This window comes from Schistocerca nitens, chromosome 6 (genome assembly GCF_023898315.1).
Source record: "Schistocerca nitens isolate TAMUIC-IGC-003100 chromosome 6, iqSchNite1.1, whole genome shotgun sequence".
In the NCBI taxonomy this organism is placed as follows: Eukaryota; Metazoa; Arthropoda; class Insecta; order Orthoptera; family Acrididae; genus Schistocerca; species Schistocerca nitens.
Window position 1 is genome coordinate 420514299 of NC_064619.1, and position 23835 is coordinate 420538133.

General features: G+C 36.8%; 1 protein-coding gene across 1 annotated transcript in view; it reads left to right on the forward strand.

The window, feature by feature from the left end:
* LOC126263743 (lysosomal acid glucosylceramidase-like) overlaps positions 1–23835 on the forward strand; it is a 212864-nt gene that overhangs the window by 59250 nt on the left and 129779 nt on the right. Inside the window, exons 3-4 of the mRNA XM_049960926.1 lie at positions 4784–4987; positions 16275–16401. Coding sequence (XP_049816883.1) covers positions 4784–4987; positions 16275–16401 — 331 coding nt within the window. The remainder of the gene's footprint in view (positions 1–4783; positions 4988–16274; positions 16402–23835) is intronic.

Genomic DNA, 23835 nt, shown 5'->3' on the forward strand with positions numbered 1-23835 from the left:
ACGAAAGCCACACAATGTAAATAGTTACATGGATTAATAAAGAAATCAATCAATCAATCAAAAGCTAAATGTTTGGACAAACCATAGATAGGAGCACCCAGATTGCTTGCAGTTGGACAAAGAGGAGTCTCCTGCTTGTGAACCTTATGTAACTCATATAAGCTTGGGGGAACAGCATGGTGAATTTTTTAAGCACATCAGGAAAGGAGCTCGTCTTAAGAAGTGAGTCTTCCATTGTATTTGTTCTGTAGGATCTTTATGTAGTCTTTGATTTGCCAAGTTCTCCAATAAAAGATCCATTTAACCAAATAATCTCCACGTGAGAAAAAAATGGTGGCCTTAACTTTGTTGACTGGAAGAATAAGTAAATCCTGATCTTCTGTCATGGACTGAATGGCCACCCTTTCATGAGATGATATGTTGCTTCATGGGAGTGTTGTTAGAAGCTTATGAGCGTCCTCCTGCCTCAATTCCTCAGGAAAGAAGGACAAGGCTTGCTCAACTGCACAGATTAAATAAATAATAGGGACACTTCTCAGTGTGGGAGCAAAAATCAATTTCTAAGACTGATAACATAGCATCATCCAGTTCCTTTTTAGTAAGATTAATTACAATCTGTTGATGGCTGTCATCATCAGATATGATGGATTGAGCACAAAGTCAATAAAACTTAGACAATCCTTTCCTGACACCGTTCCTCTGTGCTGAGTTTGAAAATGCCCATTCCCAGAATGAAGCCAACAGCTGAGATGAAATCACTAAATACAAATCTTTGGTTATAAAAACCAATTATCTACAAATAAAACAAATGTGTTCATATACTAGAGCAAATTTGACTTGCTTTTTAATCTTATTAGCCATTTTCATATCAATGTAATGGGCAATTCTAGCACATTTAGAAATAATACCTTCACTATGACATCTCAGAAAAAAACAAAAGTACACTCAGCAGCTTTCCTTCTCTGTTCTCAATCGCCAGACTGGAAAATTTGAACATCACATCTCTGATTCAGTGGAATTTATCCAACAGTTGAAACCTTCATGCTTTGGTCCTTCAGACTTGCTAGTTAGTTTTGATCTTGAGTCACTTTTTTTGCACATTCCTCTGGAAGAGTCTCTATTGTTAATTGGTGAGAAACTTGATGGTGAAACAACTAAGTGGTGTTCCCATGTGCTGATATTTGATGTATTTCTTATTTAATGACACATATTTTCAGCAAACTGATAGAGTTGGTATGGGAAACCCCCTTCCCCCATTGTCACCAATTTCTTTTATGGAATACTTTGACCATTTCTTAAACTTACCTGTTTTTGGATATACTTTGATGATACTTTCATGGTTTGGCCTCATGGAACTGATACATTGAATCATTTTTTAAATAATTGTAACTCTCTCTGTCATAGTATCAAATTTACAATGGTAAACTTTCTGTTCTTGATGTTATGGTTCACAGAAAATGAGAATGAGACTTCGGGGCATGGTGTATAACATAGCCTTTGCATACTGATCACTATCTTCATGCAGCAAGCTGTCATCCACCACACTAATGCAGGGGGATCTTGTGAATGTTGGTGAAGAGAGCCTATGTCATTTCCAATGCAGATAATTTGATACGGGAATTGGACCATCTTAAAATTATTTTCGAGAACAATGGTTATACACAACAAGAAATATGTCATGCTCTTCAGTCCAGACTGCATGGGTAACCACCAGAGATACTTGTAAATCTGTTGCTTTTTTACCTCTTGGTGGGAATGTATTCCCAAAGATTTTTAGGAATTTTAAGAGGTTATAACCTGAAAAGTGTATGCCACCAGCTGAGATTTGAGCCCTTCTTGGATCAGCGTAGGATGATTTGGGCCTGAGGAAACTTGGAGTATACAAAATTCCTTGTCATTGTTGGATGGCTTATAGCTGGGCAAACTATCCATACTATTCAGAACCAAAATGTAGAACACCATTGTTACACTTTTGCTTCAACCAGAGAACATTGTCTCAATAAGGGACATAAAATGTTATATAAGGAGGTGCAAGTGATTGCTCCTGCTTCCAGTTACTGGGAATGTGTTCTAAAGGAAACTACTGAAATTTGATTATCCAACAAGATTTGTAAAGGGGATAATGGCTTCTTTTTAAGTAAGACGTGGAATCTGATTTTGTCTAATATTGAACAACAATGGTCTTCATTTCAACAAGTGGATTCCTTTCGTTAGTGTTCTGCTATCAATATATAATTTTGCCTATTTCTTCCATCCATGTGCTATTAGTTCACTTGTGCTTCAGGGCAGCAGTGCTGCTGCACGTATGTGTTTGGGTAGCAACCATGATATATAAAGGAGCTGTACATTCAGTTGGAAACTAAGTTTCAGTGAGATTGTGCATCAGCATAGTTACCTGAAGATGACAGCCAGTTGGTCCATTGAAATATTGTGGCACTATGACTACGTTATCCAGCTGCATACCTGAGAACAACGTCATCTTGTTCCCACCTTTCTCGTCATAATAAGTGACTAAATGGTTCAACACTCTGTGTGTTGTGCCTTCTGTTAGCCCAAGTTCTTTTATGGTTTTGTTGTGGCAGTAATTACCCTAAGATGGTTACCTTTTGGGCTTCATGATCACTAAAATTTGTATTTATGCATTTAGCAGTACAGGTTGTGCTTACAAATACATGGTCCAGAGTAGTAGCAGTAGTTTTTGTATTTCTTGTTGGGGTTGTTATTGTTTGTTTTAAATCAAAAGTATCTGCTAGGATTAGCAATAGTTGCTATCTCTTGTTTGTTCCAAGAAAATCAGCACATTACTGTGGATTTTTTGCCTATATGTATCCTATTTAGTAATGTTTCAAGTTTATTGAGAAATGACTTAAAAGCTTCCATTTGGAGAGTGTTAGGTACATACAAAAGCTGTATTTGCACCTATGATTTCTACAACAGTTGCCTTGAAGTGTCTTTCTGTATTTAAGTGCTGGAGCCTTTCAATAGTTTTGAATTTCAGTCCACTTTTAATAAAAATTATTGTGATTTCTTCTACAGAAGTAATTTTCATGTGGGTAGCATCATGTCAAAATGAAGCAACTTGATCTGCATTTAACGAGTGTTCTGAGAGACATAGAACACTGACAGTCACTTCTCTATAAGAGGTGCCTTAACCACCTTAACTATCAAGACACACTTTCTGTCAGACCTACATCCCCAACTTCCTCACCACACCACAACAACCCCAACTCATTAACCTCATAGTCACACATTTCTGATGTAGGAGTTTGGACAGTGGTTGTGCATCTGAATGAAACTTTCAGGCAACTATTCAAGAGAAGCAGAGCATCTGGGTCCGAGTCCCACTCTGGCACAAATTTGCAATACTCGCTGTTGCATTGCTGCAGTGCCATGTGCCGCAGGAAGTCATTATTTCCTTCCTATCTCTTTCTCATCTTGTTTCCTTTCCTTATTCATGTATATGTCCCAAATGCATCATTGTGAGTGGGTCAGAATAGGAACTACTCATGTCTGTAATTAAATCAATCAGTTTTTAGTATTCTTTGGCTTTTTCAGTCCATTATTTTATTTTTTTTTTGGGTGGGGGGGGGGGGGGGCTACAATTTTTTTAATACCTTCCTTTCTTTGACCTCCAGCCATTCAACAGAATCAGATTGGTGATGGACAGTGTTTCAACTGCGTATAGAGTTTCTGGTTTGATTACCGTATTTTAGTGCCTTATTTTTGTGTACCATGGCAGGACTTTCTGTTCCGTATTTTTGGTGAGTTGGAAGACCAGTTGAGCTTTATTTCTTCCAGGTTCCATTACCTTTTCTTGAGGACATTCCATCTACCCATTCTCTAGCTATTTGAAACTTCGACAGTTTCTATTTTTTACTCTGTCACTTTAAAATGTTTTGTTGCGTTTCTTTTGTGTATCATTATTTTGCTCTTTCCAAAGGCAGTTTTGAGACCTATTTTTTTCTGCCTGTTTTGTAGTTCAAGGGTCTGTTCTTTTGCTTCTTCCCTGGTTTTGGCTAGTAGGGCTATTTCATTAGCAAATGTTAAGACAGCTGACTTTGATACATTTTGTTTTTGTTTCTAGTTTGATTCCATTATGAGTCTTTGGATTCCATTCTCTGACAAAATTTTGTACAGCACAATTAAATAGCAGTGGTGAGAGTCCATCTCCTTGCCATACATCAGTGTTTGTCCCCAAAAGTATCAGATGGTTCTCCCATGAACTCAACTTTAGAGTATGATTTGGTAGGGATTCTCTGCTTAGGTTTATGGTTTTGTTGTCTGGGTGTAGTTCCTTTAATATACTAATGAGGGATTCTTGATCTATTCAGTCATATGCTTTTTGAAAGTCATGATTTTTTACTTGCGACTTTTAATAGACCCTGAGGTTTGAGGTTTAGTATTTGTTCTGAGTGGGACCCTTCTTTTCTGAAACCTGCTTGATATTCTCCAAGTTGATGGGCTAGTTTCAGTTCTGCTGTGCTTAGTAAGACTTTAGAGGATATCTTGTACATTATGTCTAGGTGTGAAATGCCTCTGTAGTTGTTGGGGACCCTTTTTTATGGAGTAGATGAATGTTTCCATTCCATAATTTTTTTTTTTTTTTTGTTTGTATCATAAGACTCATTCTTTTATTTCTTTATCTATTTGAATCTAAGCTCACACACATTTTCAAATGCGCAGTTGGTTCAAAGTGATTTTTGAGGTGCTTCTTATCTAATGCTGTTATTATTTAATCTCAAATGACTGTATTAATTTTATTTTACAATTGTTACCATTCCAGTTGCAATTAATGCTGACTCACAATGCATTCCCAAAAGTTTTGGATATGACAGCATTGTATGTGTCTGCAATTCCACATACTGTGATGAATTTGAAACAGTAACACACTTTCCTTCTGGACAGTATTTACTGTACACTTCAACGAAAGATGGGCTTCGGTTCAAGAAGAGCATTGGTTCATTTTCTGCAAGAAAGAATGCCTCCTGTAAGTACATACAAGTAGAAAATTCTTTATCAGTTCTATATGATCTAGCATCATGTGCCACAAGGTACTGTATCCATAAGCAATGTTTCTCTCAGACTGAATGTTTTTAATATGCTGTTTTATTCCTAGGGTTTACCCAGGTGATTACTGCTAGACCTAAGCTATCATAAGGAATCTGAACCATGCTATAGGCATGAAGATTATTAAGATCATGCAGACTTAACTAAAGATTCAGTGTTTGTTGAAACTTTAATATTGATTTTCTGTCTGACAGTGGGCCTAGTGACTGAGGACACAGAGTTATTGACTTAAAGAGTTGGAATATTTCTCACAGTAAAATTTCTTGTGATTTAATGGGGATTCAAGATGGAAAGAGCAACTTTTCTTCTAAGTTAGCAGCTTTCTTGCTAATTTACTTCATTAAATTTTGGTGGCTTTATCAGTATAGTTAATTGTTAATTCAGTGTAAGGATTGCATTTCTATGATATCCTTCTCTTTCATTTGTATACCTTGATTAATTCAACATTGCTGAAGGTTCGTCTTCTTGGTTGCGTCTATGGAATATGATGAGTAAATGTATGAATGAAAGGCAGTAGTGTACAGCCATCCCAAAACATCTTATTACTTAGATGTAAAAATGACATATAATCAGTATGAACAAATGTTGGATATATAATGTGATGGAAAGTAGAACCCATCATCACAAAAGAATTTTACTGTACAGAAATACAACAAAGACCCTAGAGATTCAGGAGAGAAAGATCCTGAGAAAAATTCTGGAACCGGTCAAAACAGATGGTGAGTACAGAAGACAATCAAACCAAAAGCTATACAATCAATCGAGAAAATTACAGATGTAGCCAGGAACTGATGCTTCACTTTCTATGGACATATCACAAAGATGGGCTAAACAAGACTAACCAACCGACTTCTCAACCACTGGAAGAGCAGGAAGACTGTGACACCATGGCAGACAGAAGTCAAGAAAGACATCCAGGAACTGAACGTAACTGAAAGTGACATTAGAAACTGAGTGCTTCTCAGAAGGATAGTAAAAGAAAAGAGGTTTCAGGACAGATCACTCTGTAGAAAGACTGGCACCCTGTGGACAAAGCAGAAAAAAGAGAAACATAGCCAGAGAATGTGGCATTACTGGGTAAACATCAAGCCCCTTTCCAGGCTGAAAAGTTGAATATCATGGTCCTTAGCTGGCCCATACCAAAGTAGAAGAAAAAGAAACATCCACTCATAATTATGTGAGAAAATATGAAGAAAGAGCAATGAGAAGAAATGCATAGAACAAGAAATGCATAGAACAATTCACTCTTTTTAAATTTCTTCTGCAATTAGCATCTTGTCTTCCCTGAAAAATATAGGGGTAGAATTAAACAGAAACAGGGACAAGAGATACATAATAACAGGATTTAAAGTATATTGTGCCAAGAAGAGAAACCTCTACATATTTCAGTGGAAATTTGTAACCAAGGAGTAATCCTTTATTACCACAAGCATTGTAAAATCATCTGTTGTGTTACTCAAAAAGGTATACATATGAGCTACAGACAAAAAATGTATGACCATCTCAGAATAAAGCCAAACTATTTAGAAACATTTATAAACAGCAAGGCAAATGAAACTGATTTCTCACACAACACCTGGGGGTAAAAATAACGCACTGAAATCATTGGCCAACAATTGCAGTGAATTTTTTTGTCAAAGTCACAGTAAACATTGCACTTACTAATCAACAACCAAATACAGATACATTAGATTTACTTAGTCAGACACTATGTGTACCATCAACAAACTGTTTCAAAAATACAACTTGTTTAAGAAATTGAAAAATTCATTGTCATTAAAATTTAATGCCACCCATAACTCTAATTGCTTCCTTATGAGATATTCTTATTGCTTTATTTTGAACAATAAATACGTTTTCCTAAGGGGGGAACTATCTTAAAATATTAGTCCATATGGGATCAGAGGATGAAAAATGTAAATTGTGTTAATTGAATGATTTCTCTGGCCCTAAAGCTGGCTATAAGTATTACAATGAAAGTGGCCAAACCTAAATTTTTAGCATTTCTGGTTTATAGCCTTGTACCAAGTGACAATGAACAATAAGCATTTCAGGCAAGAACAGAATTGAAGCTTTTGAAAAATGAATCTACAGAAGAATTTTGAAGGTTAAATGGCTACATTCATTAACTTTCAAAGAGGTAAGGAATCGAACTGGAAATAAAAGAAATTTATGGCACAACTTTATTAAAAGAGGGATCGGATCAGTTGATACAACACATTCTGAGGCTATGAGGAAACATAAAAGTGGTTATGGAAGAAAGTCTGCGGTGTAAAAACTGTAGTGGGAGACCAAAACTTCACAATAGTAAGCAGGTTCATATAGATGTAGTTTGCAGTAGTTATACAGAGATGAAGAGGTTTGCACTGGATAGACTAGCATGGAAAACTGCATCAAAACAAATATTTTGACTGGATACCATAAGAGCAATAGCAATAACAACTTGGTAGCAAATTCACACAAAGATTTTCGAAAATCTAAAGGAATGTTATCCTTGCAAATTATCTGGTTATCTCTATTGAAGGACTGAAGACTGGTGTTAATTGAATGCCAGTTAACAATGTATATAATGAATAGGCCTTTATTCTTGCAACATGCAGTTAAATGTTGTTCTTTTATAAAAAAACATTTGTGGAACTTATAAATAAGCAATGGGAAATAAATAATAGTAATTAAATACAGCTAAGGTAATATCAGCTTCCCAAAGTAAGTGGACATCCTACTGATTTTTCTATGTTGAATTTAACTTTGTTTACAAATTTTTAACCTTAATTATGTGTCAGTGGAGTTTCTAATGCATTTTCCACTATGCAAATATATACTGTGACTCATTCCACATCCTTAAAACTTCACCTTCTTAGTGGGGTCTACAGAACTTGATGAATGAATTAATCATTAACAAGGCAAAAAACTCAAGACTTTGTAGAAAAGAGCTAAGGAGACCAAGAAGCTCATCTTATTAGCTGATAATAATGAGAGGAAAATTTCAGAACCAGAACACTGGAAGAGAGCACTTTACATGATATGAGGTAGGTGACAAGTAGTTTTAAATCAACCGAGGCACTTAGATATGTTGCCTTTATTTTATGCTCCTTGAGAAACTGCACTATTAAGGGTGCATCAGTTACTTGGCTGAGAATAATCATATAATAGCTGACATCATATTACATCTACATCTATACTCTGCAAACCACCAGGAGCTGTATGGGAGTGGGTACATTCCATTGTACCTGTTACTAGGGTTTCTTCCCATTATGTTCACATATGGAGCATGGGAAGAATGATCATTTGAATGCCTCTGTGTGTGCAGTAATTATTCTAATCCCATCCTCATGATCCTAAAGTGAATAATACATTGGGGGTTGTAGTATTTTCCTGGAATCATCATTTAAAACTGGTTCTTGAAACTTTATTAATAGAATTTCTCAGAATAGTTGACATCTATCTTCAAGAGTCTTCCAGTTCAGTTCCTTTAGTATCTCTGTGACTCTCTCCCACAGATCAAACAAACTTGTGACCATTCATGTTGCCTTTCTCTGCATACATTTCATATCCTCTGTTACTCCTAACTGGTACAGGTCCACACCCCTGAGCAATATTTTAGGAGCAGTTGAACGACTGATTTGTAAGCAGCCTCCTTTGTAGAACCTCCTTTGTAGACTGATTGCACTTCCCTAATATTCTACCAGTGAAATGAAGTCTACCACATGCTTTACCCTCAACTGAGCTTATGTAACTATTCCATTTCACATCCCTAAAAAGTGTTACACCCAGGTATTTGTATGAGTTGGCTGATTCCAGCAGTTGTTCATTGATATTATAGTCGTGGGATACTATGTTTTTTTCATTTTGTGAAGAGCACAGTTTTATGTTTGTGAACATTTAAAGCAAGTTGCCAGTCTTTGCACCACTTTGAAATCTTACCAAGAACTGGAAGAATATTTGTACAGCTTCTTTCAGATAGTACTTCATCATAGATAACTACATCATCTGCAAAAATTTTGAGGTTAGTATTAATATTGTCTGCAAGGTCATTTGTATACAACATGAACAGCGAGGTTCCCAACACACTTCCCTGGGGCACACCAAAAATTACTTCTACATCTCACGATGACTCTCCATCCAAGATAAGAAGCTGCATACTCTCTAGCAAAAAGTTCTCAATCCAGTCAAAAATTTCATTCGGAAATCAAGAAATATAATATCTACCTGATTGCTTTGTTCGAAAGCTTTCAGAATGTCATGTGAGAAAAGTGCAAGTTGGGTTCCACATGATTGATGTTTCCAAAATCCATGCTGGTTGGCATTGAAGAGGTCATTCTGTTCAACATATCTCATTATGTTTGAGTTCAGGTTATGTTGTAAGATTCTACAATAAATTGATGTCAAGGACATTGGATGGTAGTTTTGTGGGTCACTGATACTATCCCCTATGTAGATGGGTGTGACCTGTGCCTTTTTCCAAGAACTGGGCACAGTTTTTTGTTCAAGGAATCTGCAATACTTTATAGTTAGAAGAGGGGCTAACTCCATTGCAGATTCAGTATAGAATCTGACAGGGATTTCATTGTCCAAGGAGCTTTGTTCAGTTTTAAAGATCTCAGCTATTTCTCAACACAACTGACACTAAGACTTATTTCATTCATCTTTTCACTGCTACAAGAATTAAATTGGGGCAATTCTCCAGGGTTTTCCTTTGTAAAGGAACATTTGAAAATACAAGGTGTTTCAAAAAGAACATACCAGTTTTAAGGTATTGTAGCATTTATTAAGTTCAACTTACAATTGTAAATAATACACCAAATGAAAGAGCAACTCAGTTTTGTTCGTATACGTGCATGCAATGGGAAGAGTATGGAATGACAAAGAGTGACTGAAAATCATGTTGAACGGGTGCGAGTCTTTCGGACTTAGCCCCAAGAAATATCAATGCGGAAAGTTTATGGACCTTTCTTTTCCAGTGAATCAACTGTAACTGATGTTTCTTATCTTGATGTGCTACAGCTATGGCCCGTGCTTCAATGAGAAGAAGCTGAACAACACATCTTTATTTGGGAGGAAGATGGTGCTCTGCCTCACTGGCATAACTCAGTATGTGACTGGCTAAATGACGTTGTATCCAACCGGTGCATTGGGCGCAAGGGTCCAGTTGACACGGCATTTTATGCACAACAGCCACGTTCACACACGATCTGACGTGATCATGTGTATGTCCCTCCAATTTTGCTGATCTATCTGACTGTAGAAACACCGTTATTGCAACAGTTACTCGTGACACATTGATCAAGGTTTCAGAACAACTCCCCTATTGACTCGATGTGTGATCAGTGTCCACAGTGAATAATTGTAAGAGAAACTGTTTGTGTTTCTCTTTCATTTGGTGCATTATTTGTAATTGTGAGGCGAATGTAATATGTGCTACAAAGTCTTAAAACCCGTATATTCATTTTGGAACACCCTGTAGAATTAAGCATTTCAGCTTTTGCTTTGCTACCCTCAGTTTAAGTTCCTGTTTCTTTCACTAGGGCTGGACACTAACTTTGGTGCCACTAACAACCTTTGCATATGACCAGAATTTTTTTGGGATTTGTGAAATATCATTTGACAATATTCTGCTATGGGAGTCATTGAAGGCATCGTTCATTGCTGTCTTCACAGCAAAACACATTTTATTTAGTATCTATCAACCTATAGCTCTCCGCTTTGTTTTACAGATTTTATGCAGTTATGTCCTTTCTTTAGAAGTTTCTTTACAGTGACTGTATACCATGGAGGGTCCCTCCCATTATAAACTGTTCTATTGGATACATATCTATCCAGTAAATGCTCAACTATTCTTTTAAACTTGAGCTATAGTTCCTCATCATGCTAGTGTCCTGTGCTGAACGATTTCCTCATTGAGATATGACACTACTGATTTTTTATCTAGTTTATTGGAATATGTATCTTTCTGTTTGTTTTAGCTGTCTTTTGCAATTTGGGAACCATTTTTGCCACAACCATGTCATGGCCATTGGTGCCAGTTTAAATGTGGTCATCCTCAAAGATATCAGGTCTTTATGTCATGATGAGATCCAATATATTCTCATCACGAGTGGGGTTCCTAACTGTTCTTTCTAAATAGTTTTCAGAGAAGGCACTTAGTAATGTTTATCACAATGTACACCACTAACAAAACTGTAATTTTCCCAATCAATTGTTGGGTGATTAAAGTCTCCATTGATGATTACCCTATGACTGAGGAACTCACATACAAGTGAACAGACATTTTCTCTGAAGTTATCGGTCACATCAGCAGATGAGTCTGATGGTCAATAGAAGGATCCAGTTATTTTTTTATGCCCTCCCTTGATACGTAGTCTTGCCCAAACAATCTCACATGCAGTTTCAGTTTTTATCTCGGTATATTTCAGTTTCTTTTCTACTGTGACAAATTCACCACCTTCATTTCCCATTTGCCTATTCTTTTGATATACACTCAAATTTTTCCCCACATCCTCTGCTATCAGTTTCAGGTTTCAACCAGCTTTCTGTACCTAGCGTTATGTGAGCTCCAGTGCTTTTTAGGATTTCTTGTTGTGAATGCTTCAACAGTTAATCATTAGGATTTTAATACTCTAATCTGTGGGAGGCATTTCTTTTGATACTACACTGATACTTCTGGGTTTCCTACAGCTATTGTTACCTGGGTTGGATGGAGAGTAGCCTAATTTAAAAAACTGCTGTGTGTGGCCAACACATCATCAGCTACCTGAGTAGTAGCATCTGCCTTGTAGTGCACACCTGACCCATTTAGGGGGACCGTACATTTCTCAACACTACGGTGCAAGTCGAGGAAGTTGCAGCTTAGCTTGTCACAGAACCTCTGAAGTTTCTGCTACAGCCCTTCCACTCAATTCAGAACCAAAGGGCTATGACCAGTTCTGGGGTCAATGCCATAAACTGCAAGCTTCATTGAAACTCCATGCACAATGCTGGTCTTCTCAACCTTCTCAGCCAGTCGCTAGAATGACCCAAATGTGACCCCGGAGCCCAGACAACAGGCATCATTTGTGCTACTGTGCACCACCAATCTGCAGTTGGTTTGACCCTGTTCCCTCTATGGCTGCTGGAATAGCCTCTTCAACATGAATGAGGCTTCCAGGCACACACAATGAGTGCACCTGGCCCTTGTTGCCATTTCCGTAAAGGGTACTATCATTCACCATGTGTTTGAACTGCCAATGATTAGTAAAACCCTACCCTTTTGTGTTTGCCTCCTCTTGACACTGGACAAAACAGGTTTCCCCAAAAATACAGGTGAAGTGAATACCACTAGTTCAGTTTTCAGTTTCAGTGAAAGGTAGCACCTCAAACTTGAGGGTTAGGGGAATCAGTGCAACACCCTGAGTTCTCCCTGGTCTCTGTCCATCCTGTACAGGATGCCTTGATCTACCACTGACATGCCACTCACAGTCAAGTGGACGAGTAGTAACAGATCCTGTACCTTCTGCAGAGGAGACAGAATCTAGAGGAGAGAACAGTACTTGAGGTTCCCCTGGTTCTGGTATCACAGGTACACGACTCTCAGAAGCTCTTCTAACACAGCAATTCACACCAGATGCCAATCATTAGACAGTAGTCAGGGTAGTTTCCAGCTGCTTATGAACATCAATCAACTCATCCTGTATTCGAAAACAGCATGCACAGTGGGGCTGCACTTTGGCTGTTGCAGAGTATTATGGGCCAGTGAACAAATAACTTGAAATTAAGCCTACTGATTATCTTTTAATCTGTTGAGCTAAAAGGTTAACAATTACTTATAAGGATTAAAGCAAATATATAAAATGAGATTTCTGTTATGGCAACACAAAAACCTGTGGTATGGGGCTATTACTCTTTAAGGAGAAACTAGATGTTACACAATATGTTTGTTACTATATCTGCTACAGTAACGAAATCACAAATACTGATTTACTACAGATTACTCATAAATTATGTGAAGGACAGTGGTAGCTTCAGAAAATTCTCAAAAATGCACATTTATTTGCATTGATATAGAATAAACTTCAGGGTAATGTATTATTTGGTAGCAGCTGTGAACCACACACAAAAAAAAAAAAATGCTGCTGGTTTATGTATCCAAAACATTCACACTGGTAATTACAAAAGTATAGTTTTGTGAGTATGCAAAAATTCTCAAAAAAATCTATTACTCATGTAATTATACAATCAAATTAGAGAATGATTCTTTTGAACAAGGATAGGCCCACTGTTCTCAAAAATTTTAAAAGCACACAATTACGTTTAAGCCTATAATTGATGATAACAGTAATAGTTTATCATGGCACTCATGAATGTTTGAAATTTCACAATATATCACAATAAAAATGGGTATTGATACTATAAGTGAGAGATTATGCAGAATCAACATGAGCAGTAAACATGTGACTCTAGAACTTCAGATAGGTACATGAATCTTGTATACATGGTCTGACATAAAGGAGAATTCTGAAGTTGTCTTTTATATATAAATAAATGTGCATATTGCACAGATTTTTTGCTTAGCTGCTTCTGTGCACACTTCTACACTGGTGTGCTGAAGAAGAACACTGCAGGATGAGTTTATCTTCTTCAAAATTGCTAAAATGTGCAGCACCAACAGAGAAAGTCTTCTGTCTTACTGCTTAAAGGCCAGGATAATACTGGGTGATAGCTTTGGAGCACACCACTTGTCAGCCAGTATTATCCTGATCTCAAATGTATCAATCAGCAACTTCAACGAGGCCATAACTTTCTAAAATCATGCTCTGAAATGAGATCCATTCTGTCTGAGATCCATTCTGTTTGCCCACCACACCTAGAATAGCTGTTCATCACCCTCCCAATCTCCACAATATTCTTGTCAGACCCCATGCTATTTCTGCGTCCAGCTCCCTACCCTATAGCACCTACTCCTGTGATTGTCCCTGGTGCCAGACTTGCCCTATGCACCCTCCTACCACCACCTATTCTAGCCCTGTAGCTGGAAAAACATATACTATCAAAGGGAGAGCCACTGGTGAAATGACACTTGTTATATACCAGCTGTTATGTAAACACACTTCAGCCTTTTAAATTAGCATGACTACCACCCAGTTTTCAGTCAGGATTAATGGGCATAGGCAGAGGGTGTATACAGGCAACACACACTATCCTATTGCAGAGTATGCTGTGCAACATGATAGTCATGACCTCGCCCACATGCCCCATCTGGATTCCTCCTCTAGATACCAGTTTTTCAGAACTCTGCAGGTGGGAACTAGCACTACAACATGTCCTTGGTTCTCGCCACCCACATGGCCTTAATTTATGTTAATTCCTTCCGCCTCAGCATTTATTCACAGGAACTACTCCTTTCTTCACCCTATTTCAGTTTGCTACATCTTTTATTCTCTGACTTGTCTAATTTTTGCTGTCTCCTCTCCCAACTCTGTTACATACAATGCATACAGATTTTCACCCTTATTAACTTGCACATGATGCTTTAGTAGTAAACCTGTCTTGCATACTATCCTGTCTTCCACCCTTAAACTCTCAGATTTTCAGATCTCATCTGGCTCAGTCCCCAACAATCAGTCTTTCCTTCTCATCCTGTCTGATAAGTCTCCCCTGACCCAGGGTTCTGGGTGACTTTTCTGAACTATATGCCCCTCTTCCTTCCCTTCAACTCTGTCACCATGAGAAGGAGCCACTGGCACCAAAAACTTGTGAAAGTTAAATCCTTTTGTGTATGTGTGTGTGTGTGTGTGTGTGTGTTCCCCTGCCACTGCTTGGTGAGTAGATTTTTTTTGTCTTTCCATTTACATCATATTATCAATAACTGATTATTTTTCATTGTCATATTTGCGACCTTAGTCTCTTTTATCACTGCCATAATGGTTTATAGCATACATATGGTGTAAACTGTGAGATTACTGAATCTAGTGAATAGCCTTTTGCAAGATGTTCGTTGTTTTATTTTGGCTATGATTCTCAAGGCCCTCTGCTGCACTATGAAAACTTTTTCATATTAGTGTGGCAAGTCCTACCCCACAGTACTATTCCATGAGGCAAGAGAGGGTATACTAAACTGAAATATACAGTCCTTAAGGTTTCACAATGTATGGTGATAATATTCTTGATTCATAAAAGAACATAAAATGTTCTTGTGCAGCGTAGGAGTAGACCATATGCTGCTAACAAAAGTGTCAATATAACTGGAAATTTTGGCCATCAAAGGATGGCCATGGTAGCCCAGAATTGATTATGGCAGTGAAATAAAGCATTGTAAAAGTATTTTTGGCTGATTACAATATTCACCAACAATCAATAGTAGCTGCTGAGTTCACAAGACGCAACATGGATAAAATAATGAAAGTAAATGATTTATCTGGGCACAACAGTCGTATGTTGGCATTGGAACATGTCAAACAGTTGAGTTCACAGTATTAAATAAAAGAAGTATAATTTAAATGTAAGCAATGAACTGATCACAGTGTTAGAGAGAACTTATGGGAAACAATACTTGGAAAAAGTTAATTGAAGAACAATTTAACGCTTTTTAAACATAGTCCTTCAGCTCTTTAGGCTCACCTTACTCATGAAACGAATGTAAAATTACACAGGAACAGTGGCAAGGGATGAATAACGTGAGATAAAAGACTCGTGCACCAGGATGAGGAACATCTGTTATACAGAGAACAAACTGTAACCAAAAATTATAGGTTCATTTGTATAATCTTAGTCTTTGATAAAAAGCAAAATAACAGACAATATAAAACAAACAATTTGAGGCCTTCAACAACAAATAAATAAAAAGTAATGAGGAAAATAAATTCCCATTTTACTAGCTGAACAGTTGCAGTGTACCAAGAGATTTCTTGAGCTCATTATTTCAGATGCCATCTCAACAATGACTCTTCCAACAGCCTGAAAAGTTGATTGATTCTGATAATATGAGGTGTTTCAGAACTCAAAAGAACTTTATGTACACAAACATTGGCCATAAAAGCATACATCAATGTGAAATACTGTATTTGTCCTTCTTTTTACCTGCATTTGTTACTGAACAAGCTGAGTGGACTGACAAGTTTCAGGTTACTAGTATTTTAGCTAGCTGAGGCATCTAATAATATTACCTCTTTATCTCCATGAAAAATTAATGTGATTGCCCAGGCAATCTCTCTCACATTTCATTTTACTTGCAGCCCTGACACTGCAAATTAACAGAGGTACTAAATATCAATCAATCATGGGCTTCGGAACTGCATTTACTGACTCTGCTGCAATTAATGTGTTTTCCCTTTCATCAGAAGCTCAACAAAACCTCATGAGGTAACAATGACTAATTGCTTAATTATTTAAATTAATTTATTTGTCACTTACATCCATTTCCTGTAGACTGTATTTGTTATAAAGATAACAATGTTAATAATGTTGATGATTTCACTTGAATATTGTGTTGTGAAAATTTACATAAAAGTATATGCAGCAAATTTATAAGTGCTGTATGTCTAGTCCTTCTCATGTTTAATAATTTCTCTGTGTTCTTTTTAGAGTAAATGTTTCTGACAGAACAAATACTGAATGACAATATGCACAATAACAGCAATTAGTCAAAAACCTGTGGAAGTTTGGAGACCACAAAGAGTGACAATCAAAGAACAACTGGGATTTATTATGAAAAACTTTTTAAATAACAAATATCAAATCACTATAGGAAACTTAAAAATCTAAAGGTGTTTCTATAAAAATGTGTTATGCATAACAAAGTGTTATACAAAAGTCACAGAAATTGGACTGATGTTCCCAGATAGATGTAAGCTACTGTAACATCATTGCAATGACAAAATCAGGATAGAGGGAGGGGCTACATGCACAAAGGAGGAATCAAGTTTTGGGTCAATCTTCTTAACCCAGCACTCACCTGAATAGCTCTTTGAATGCTTTTGCGTACTATTTACTTGGTAACATACAAGGTAGCAGTTCTTACTGTATACAGTATACATTTTTAACTTCACCAGGTAGTTTCAGAGAGTGCTATTGACAATTGCTACAAAAACTGAGGAGATACTGGGTATGGCGATTTCAACATTCATTTCAACTTGGGCAATACTGATGAAGGCATTTATAGTTACTGATATCCAGAATTAATTTTCAACACTCACTTACATTCTCAACAGAGATAGAACATTGTCTGTAGTGGCTAATAATTTATTCTAAAGCCAATTGTCTTTCATGAAACTGATGTGAGCCCTGTAATAAATGATATGCATCAGCATTATGATCCAATTTCAGCAATGAGATGTCCCTGTTAAATTAGTTCAGACTTTGAAGAAATAAATGATGCTGAACATTTTACATTCTTAACAAATCCTATATTACAAGGACACTTGTACCCACAGTAATTCTACAAGAGCAAATAAAAGTCAAATCAATCAAAATCAGATACACAGTTATTTCTGAAACATCTTTGGTACACCAAATATTATAATGAAAAGTGCTCAAAGGACAAGTAAATATGTAAATATAAGTAAATAAAAGAAAAACTAATATACAACTTCACACAACCTTGCAATCTGGAAATATGTGTCATCAGCTTTCCACATCTTGACAGCCCTCTCCTAGTGGTTAAAATTTCTTCTGCCATCTGGGTTTGGACCATTTATTTTCAGGCCAATAGCTTAACTGACCTTATGACTTCCATCAAGTATTTATTTGTATCTGTAGCCATGCTGTGATTACTATACAGAATACACTGTGGCTGTGACAACAAATCAGTTGTTTAGTATCAAGAATATTCACTTTCAAGCTGCAGCTGATGGTAAACACATCCACATAGTTAATGAACATGTTTCACAAAACAATAATAAAAATTCGGCAGTTGCTGGGAACTCTCCCTCCAACTCATCATTTGTTCTCATGATAAACACGACATATACCTTCAATAGTTCTTTTCCGAAATTGCTGTCTTCCCCTGTTGTGATCTCATCCTTCATCTCCTGTCATTTTATATGCCATCACTCCTGTGTCCTCAAATAGTGTTTTCTTTACTCCCAAAATTCTACTCTCTCTGCCGTTCTCTCTTATTAGCAAATCAATCCTCATTTTTATTTAAAGCCATCTGCCTCTCTCCAGAGTTTAACTTCACTCTCCTTGCTTCACACATTTCGCTAGAATACTTTCAGTACACAAAAAATAAAATATATAATTCCCTTGTTCAAATTTTGAAATTACCCTCGACGAATTATTCATTGGAAAAATAACACATTTCCAGAAGAAGAGTAAAGAGCAATCTTTCCAGTGAAGTATGTTAAAATGCATTTTATTTTATTGTAATTTTTATTTTTAATGTAAATGTTTAACCTCATGTAATTTGGTGTTTAAAACTCTGAAACTCTATGCCCAGACACCAGAGGAGGTGAAGTTAAAAATTTGTAATAAAATGAAAGGCAGTAATGTTTTAACATGGAAAGACTGCTCTTCATTCTTCTGGTGGAAAAGTGCTGTTATTGTACTGAAGAATTCATTGAGGACAGTTTTGCATTTTGAACAAGAGAATTACATGTTTTATTTTCTGTTTACTGGAAACTGTGATAAGTATTTATGTACCTATTTCTCAGAAAAAATGGTAGAATAATGTAAACTTTCATATTTCTTCTACAAAGTTTCTTATTGTAAAACCTGACCTGTCACCTGAACATCAAATCAATTGATTTGGAAACTGTATGCAATGAGATGAATGAATCACATTTCACACTCACATTTCCTCACCTCACACAATCATCTCCCCAGGCCACATCTCATTAACATATAGTCAGAGTTATAGTTAGAGAGTAGTTAGAGAGAGAGAGAGAGAGAGAGAGAGAGAGAGAGAGAGAGAGGTATTGTTTGTGATGAGTAAACATTCACAGCAGTTACCTTCTTACTATAATTTATTCTACTCTCTAAATAATACAATTATTTGTAAGAATCTCTGTAATCACCACCATCTGGTATAGATGGTTTAATTAATGTAATTTTGTGTTGGACACAAGTTGTTGTTGTTGTTGTGGTCTTCAGTCCTGAGACTGGTTTGATGCAGCTCTCCATGCTACTCTATCCTGTGCAAGCTTCTTCATCTCCCCGTACCTACTGCAACCTACATCCTTCTGAATCTGTTTAGTGTATTCATCTCTTGTCTAAGTTGGTCGTCGTAAATTCAATTTCTGAAAACCACTTATAAGAAACTGTACCTGGAGGATACCAGGATTCCCTATGAATTAAAAGTATTTTGCTAGAACAAAAATTCAGAAATCAAATGAAGGACCAGAGAATTATCTAGGGTTTGATATTGATAGTGACCTTAAGTTACATCTAACAAAGTGTCATTTGAAATTCAGATGTTAAAGAGAAAGCAGCTGACAGTTGAAAAATTCCAAACCAGACAAGCAAATGGTACCAGAAACTGAATCTATTTAGAAAGAACTTGTGATAAAAAAAAATATATATCAAATTTACTGGTGTCGAAAACAAAATGGATTTAGGAGAGCTATAGCAAATGGAGCAGAAAAAGTATTAGGATTAGAAAAGGTTGAAAAGAAGCAGCCACAGATGAGATACCGGAATTAATAAAGAAATGACAAAGATGTAAATATTTTGACACTGAACAGCTACAATGTACGTGCAAGAAGTTACAGTTACGTGCCAGACCAGGACAGGGCCAGTCCCAGATCTTGCCTTTCTTTATGCGGTGCACCACCAGTTGTGCTGTCCAGTCATGTATCGCAGACTGACTCCAGGCTTTAAATTGTCACTAGGTCCTCCCTGACATTCCAAACTCCACACATGCTGTCTCATGACATTGTGAGATAGCACACATGGGAGAAAGAATATAACAAACAGTTGGCTGTAACCATAAGCTTATAGATGTTACCAAATGGCACTTTTTTTTATCTTCAGCAGAGTGTACACTGCAGTGCAAGATATGGAAATTGTTCATTTCACCTCAAAACAATCTGCACACTGTATAAGTGAAATACATCATATAGATAAAATATTGGCCAAGTGTGATAAAAATTCACACACTGGAGTTCTGTGTAAAATTAATTATGTATATATACTGCATAAAAAAAAATTAGTACACCTGGAAAGATGACATCGATTTTGATATGATGATAGAATATGACACCTGAGGGTTAGTAGATGTACTCAAAATGGTTTGAGCATCATCTGCCTAAAGATAGCTTAGTGGCATAGTTACCAGAGTACCCAAAGTGTCTACCCTTTAATAGGGAATGCTTGCAGCCACAAGGCTCAGTATTGTGCAGATGTGTGAAGCAAGCATGCAAACATGCCAAGGAGATGCATTTGTGCTTCCTACAGCCAACTGAGTGAGTTTGAAAGGGTCGAACTGTGGTCTCCCGAGTGTTGGGATGGCCTTTCAAAGAACTGCGGTGCATGTTGGACACACTGCATCAGTTGTGCAACAGTACTGGTGTCAGTGGTCACATGAACATTATCACACCCGTAGGTGAGATTGTGGATGTCCCCACAGCATCCCAATACTTCATCGTGGTCTGCGTAAGGGGAAACTACTTACATCAGTGGATATACAAGTGCCCTTAATATTTGGTAGGTTTGCAGTTAACATAGTACAGGTTAAATTGTCAAAGCACATTTTTGAGCTCTGTCACAGTTTTTCTGTCCTTCAGGACATCAAAACTTGAACTGATATCCCCTCCAATGATAATATTGTATTTTTTCCATTTCGGTATACATGTGTACATTAAGAGTTCCTCAAGTTTCTCCAGAAAGATACGGGGGTCACCACTATGTGGCCTGTACACTACTACTATCATTAGCTTAAGGTTCTCAATTACTAGACCTGATATTTCAAAATGCATTTCATCACAAAGGGTATTGATATCCATCCTGCAACAGTTTGGTGTGAGTGGTGTTTTTGCATATATTGCTACCCCACCACGTAAGTGCTGTTTTCTGCAATAGCAACTAAGTAGTGTGTAATCATCCAATACTTTGTACCCAAGCTCATCCTCTTTACACCAATGCTCACTTAAACATAGAATATCTACCATGTTTTCATTTGAAAATTCGTTGACTATTAAGTTTTTATCTGCCATACCCTAAATATTGAGGTAGCATATTTTAAACTCTACTTTAGGCATTTCTTTTTTGCATATTCTCTTAGTTGACATGACCTAATGTTACCACGTGAAAGTTGACCAGGTGTTTTGTCCTTATGTTACTAGAACACCCAGCCTAGTCTATGCATACAAGTTTTTTGTCATGTCAGTTGAAACATAATCCAAACACATTACTGGTCTTTTTTCCTTCTCTGGCTTATCCAATACTATTCCAATAATTGTATCACTTAAAACATGTTTACCTAGATTATTTAAATGTTGACCATGCTTGGTATGCCATTCTCTGCTACAACTACTGGTGTTAATTAAGGAAACGTTCTTAAAGTGCTTACAGATAGCTTTATACTCCTTGTTGGTCTGCTCCACCGTTTGCTCTGCCCATTACCACTACAAAGTCTCTGTCCGTGAGGGCTGTGCTTTCTTTCTTGATTGATGTTGAAACATCTCGTAAACCAGCTCCTGAATTAACAGTACCTTCTATTTCTATTTCAAACTTGTTAATCACACGAGGTTCGCTTTCTGTTAACATAGCTGCTAATCCTCTGGCATAACTGTCTGAATAAATCTTGATTTTACGTTTTTTCTTATACCTTACTTGACTGTTCGCTAAGTTTTGATTGTCCTGCACCACCTTATCAGATGAGTATGCTGATACAGTTTCTGTGTCATGTGTGTTTTGAAGCGAATTATATTTGTTATTTAATGGTAACACAAAGTCCTGCCTATGTTTATTGTTAAGGTGTTTGTAAGAGTTTTGGATGGATAAATGGGAGTGTTAGAGCTTTCCCACAATGTTTGGATTTACATGGTAGATGCATACCATATAATGCTAGTCCTTACAGCTGTTTGCAAAATTTTCTGTTCTACACAACACACAAAGGAAAATTTTTTGTGCGGGTAGTGTTGTACTAGTACAGGGTCTCGCCAATATTATTAACTCTCTAGTGGAGAACAAATTGCTAAACCCTATAAAGAATGAGAGTGATATGCTGTAGTGCTTCCTTCCCAATTTATCTTGTTCTTATAGTGTCCTGAGAGTTGGACTATATCCTGATTGTTAGCACCACTGATAAGTGATACATTTAATGCAAGCTTCTGTTAACATTTTGAAGAATGCTACAGAGATAGACATAGAACAGGAGACAATGGAAGGAGATGGTGGCGCAAATATAAGGAAGGAGAAATGGAATATGGAATTAGACATGAGAGAATATTTTGGAAACTCCAGATACAGGAATAATTCGTCAGAATTGGAGGAGGAGTAAGAAAAAATTGATGGACAAATAAAAAAGTTAATGTGACAATGTTACAAATAAAAACACTCAAAGTAAACGTGAAATTAAATTAACAAATAATATTGATTTAAATAAAAAACTTTTTAATATAACATATGAATCATTAGCTAAGGTTAGCAGTAACTACTGCTGCTAGCAATCCAGTAGAGGGTGAGTGCACAACGTGTTAAATGGCTTGTTTGTACAGGGATTTTGTTGCACACTATTGCATTATGCCCTTGTATAAGCAAATAACAATTATTAAGGTGGCCTAAGAAATCAGTCAGTGAAATAGTGGTATATAAGACAAGAGTAAATTATGTAATGATACTGAGAATTAAGGCTATGAACCCTAAGGGTATGAATGTACATTTAGCACATGTTTGAATTATACTGTTGCTTTATTCATAGAAAATTACTTTGCTATGAATGTTGCTCCTACTCATACTATACACAATAATACAATCAGAATCTGAAATAATTCTAGCAGGGAAGTTTCAGGCAAATAAACAGTTCACTACATCACAATTACTGTAAGTTGCATTATCTTACAGTTCAAATTCTCAGCTCACAATCTGATACACCAAAGACTAACTTGCAAACAATGCTATAGGAATGTTCCTACCTTTTACATTATGCTACAGTTCAAATTCTCAGCTCATAAACTGATGAACCAAAGACTAGCTTTCAAACAATGCTAAGGGAATGTTCCTACCTTGGAACTCAAACACATGCATCTCCCAGACTGTTCCACCTTACCTGCATGGCTACCACCACCAAAAGACCATGACCTCTGCCTTGCATCTCTGTCCTGAGTTTTGTCATGTGACACACTACTTTAGTGAAATTAATATCCATATACCTGACCATCACTCATTTAAAAACACTTTTCGTAATATTCAAATACTTCAGTCAAATACATTACACAATTCAGTACCCAATTAGTTGTCTCACATACTATTATATTTTCTTGTTACAATTAGTTTTTATTTAATGCATTGCATGAACTGGAATAGCAGTTGCTCATCAAAACAACTACTTCATTCTATTTGCCCATTTCACATTATGCTATTCAAATTCTTCTACAATTGAGCTGCTTGGGGGAACACAATGGTAAGCGCCATCGCCGTGTATTTTGTGGTAGATGGCTAATGACACCACCTGTGGGATGCACAATGCAGTAAACTTACTAGTAGTTCCAAATTCACTCAACAGACATCAGGGCCAAGCTTAATGGTAAGTGCCACTGTCCGTATGTTGCGGAAACATAATGGTAAGTGACAGAGAGAATCGCGGCAAGTAGAAACATCTCCGAGATTATGGCAACAGTGAACATGGCAGAAGACGAG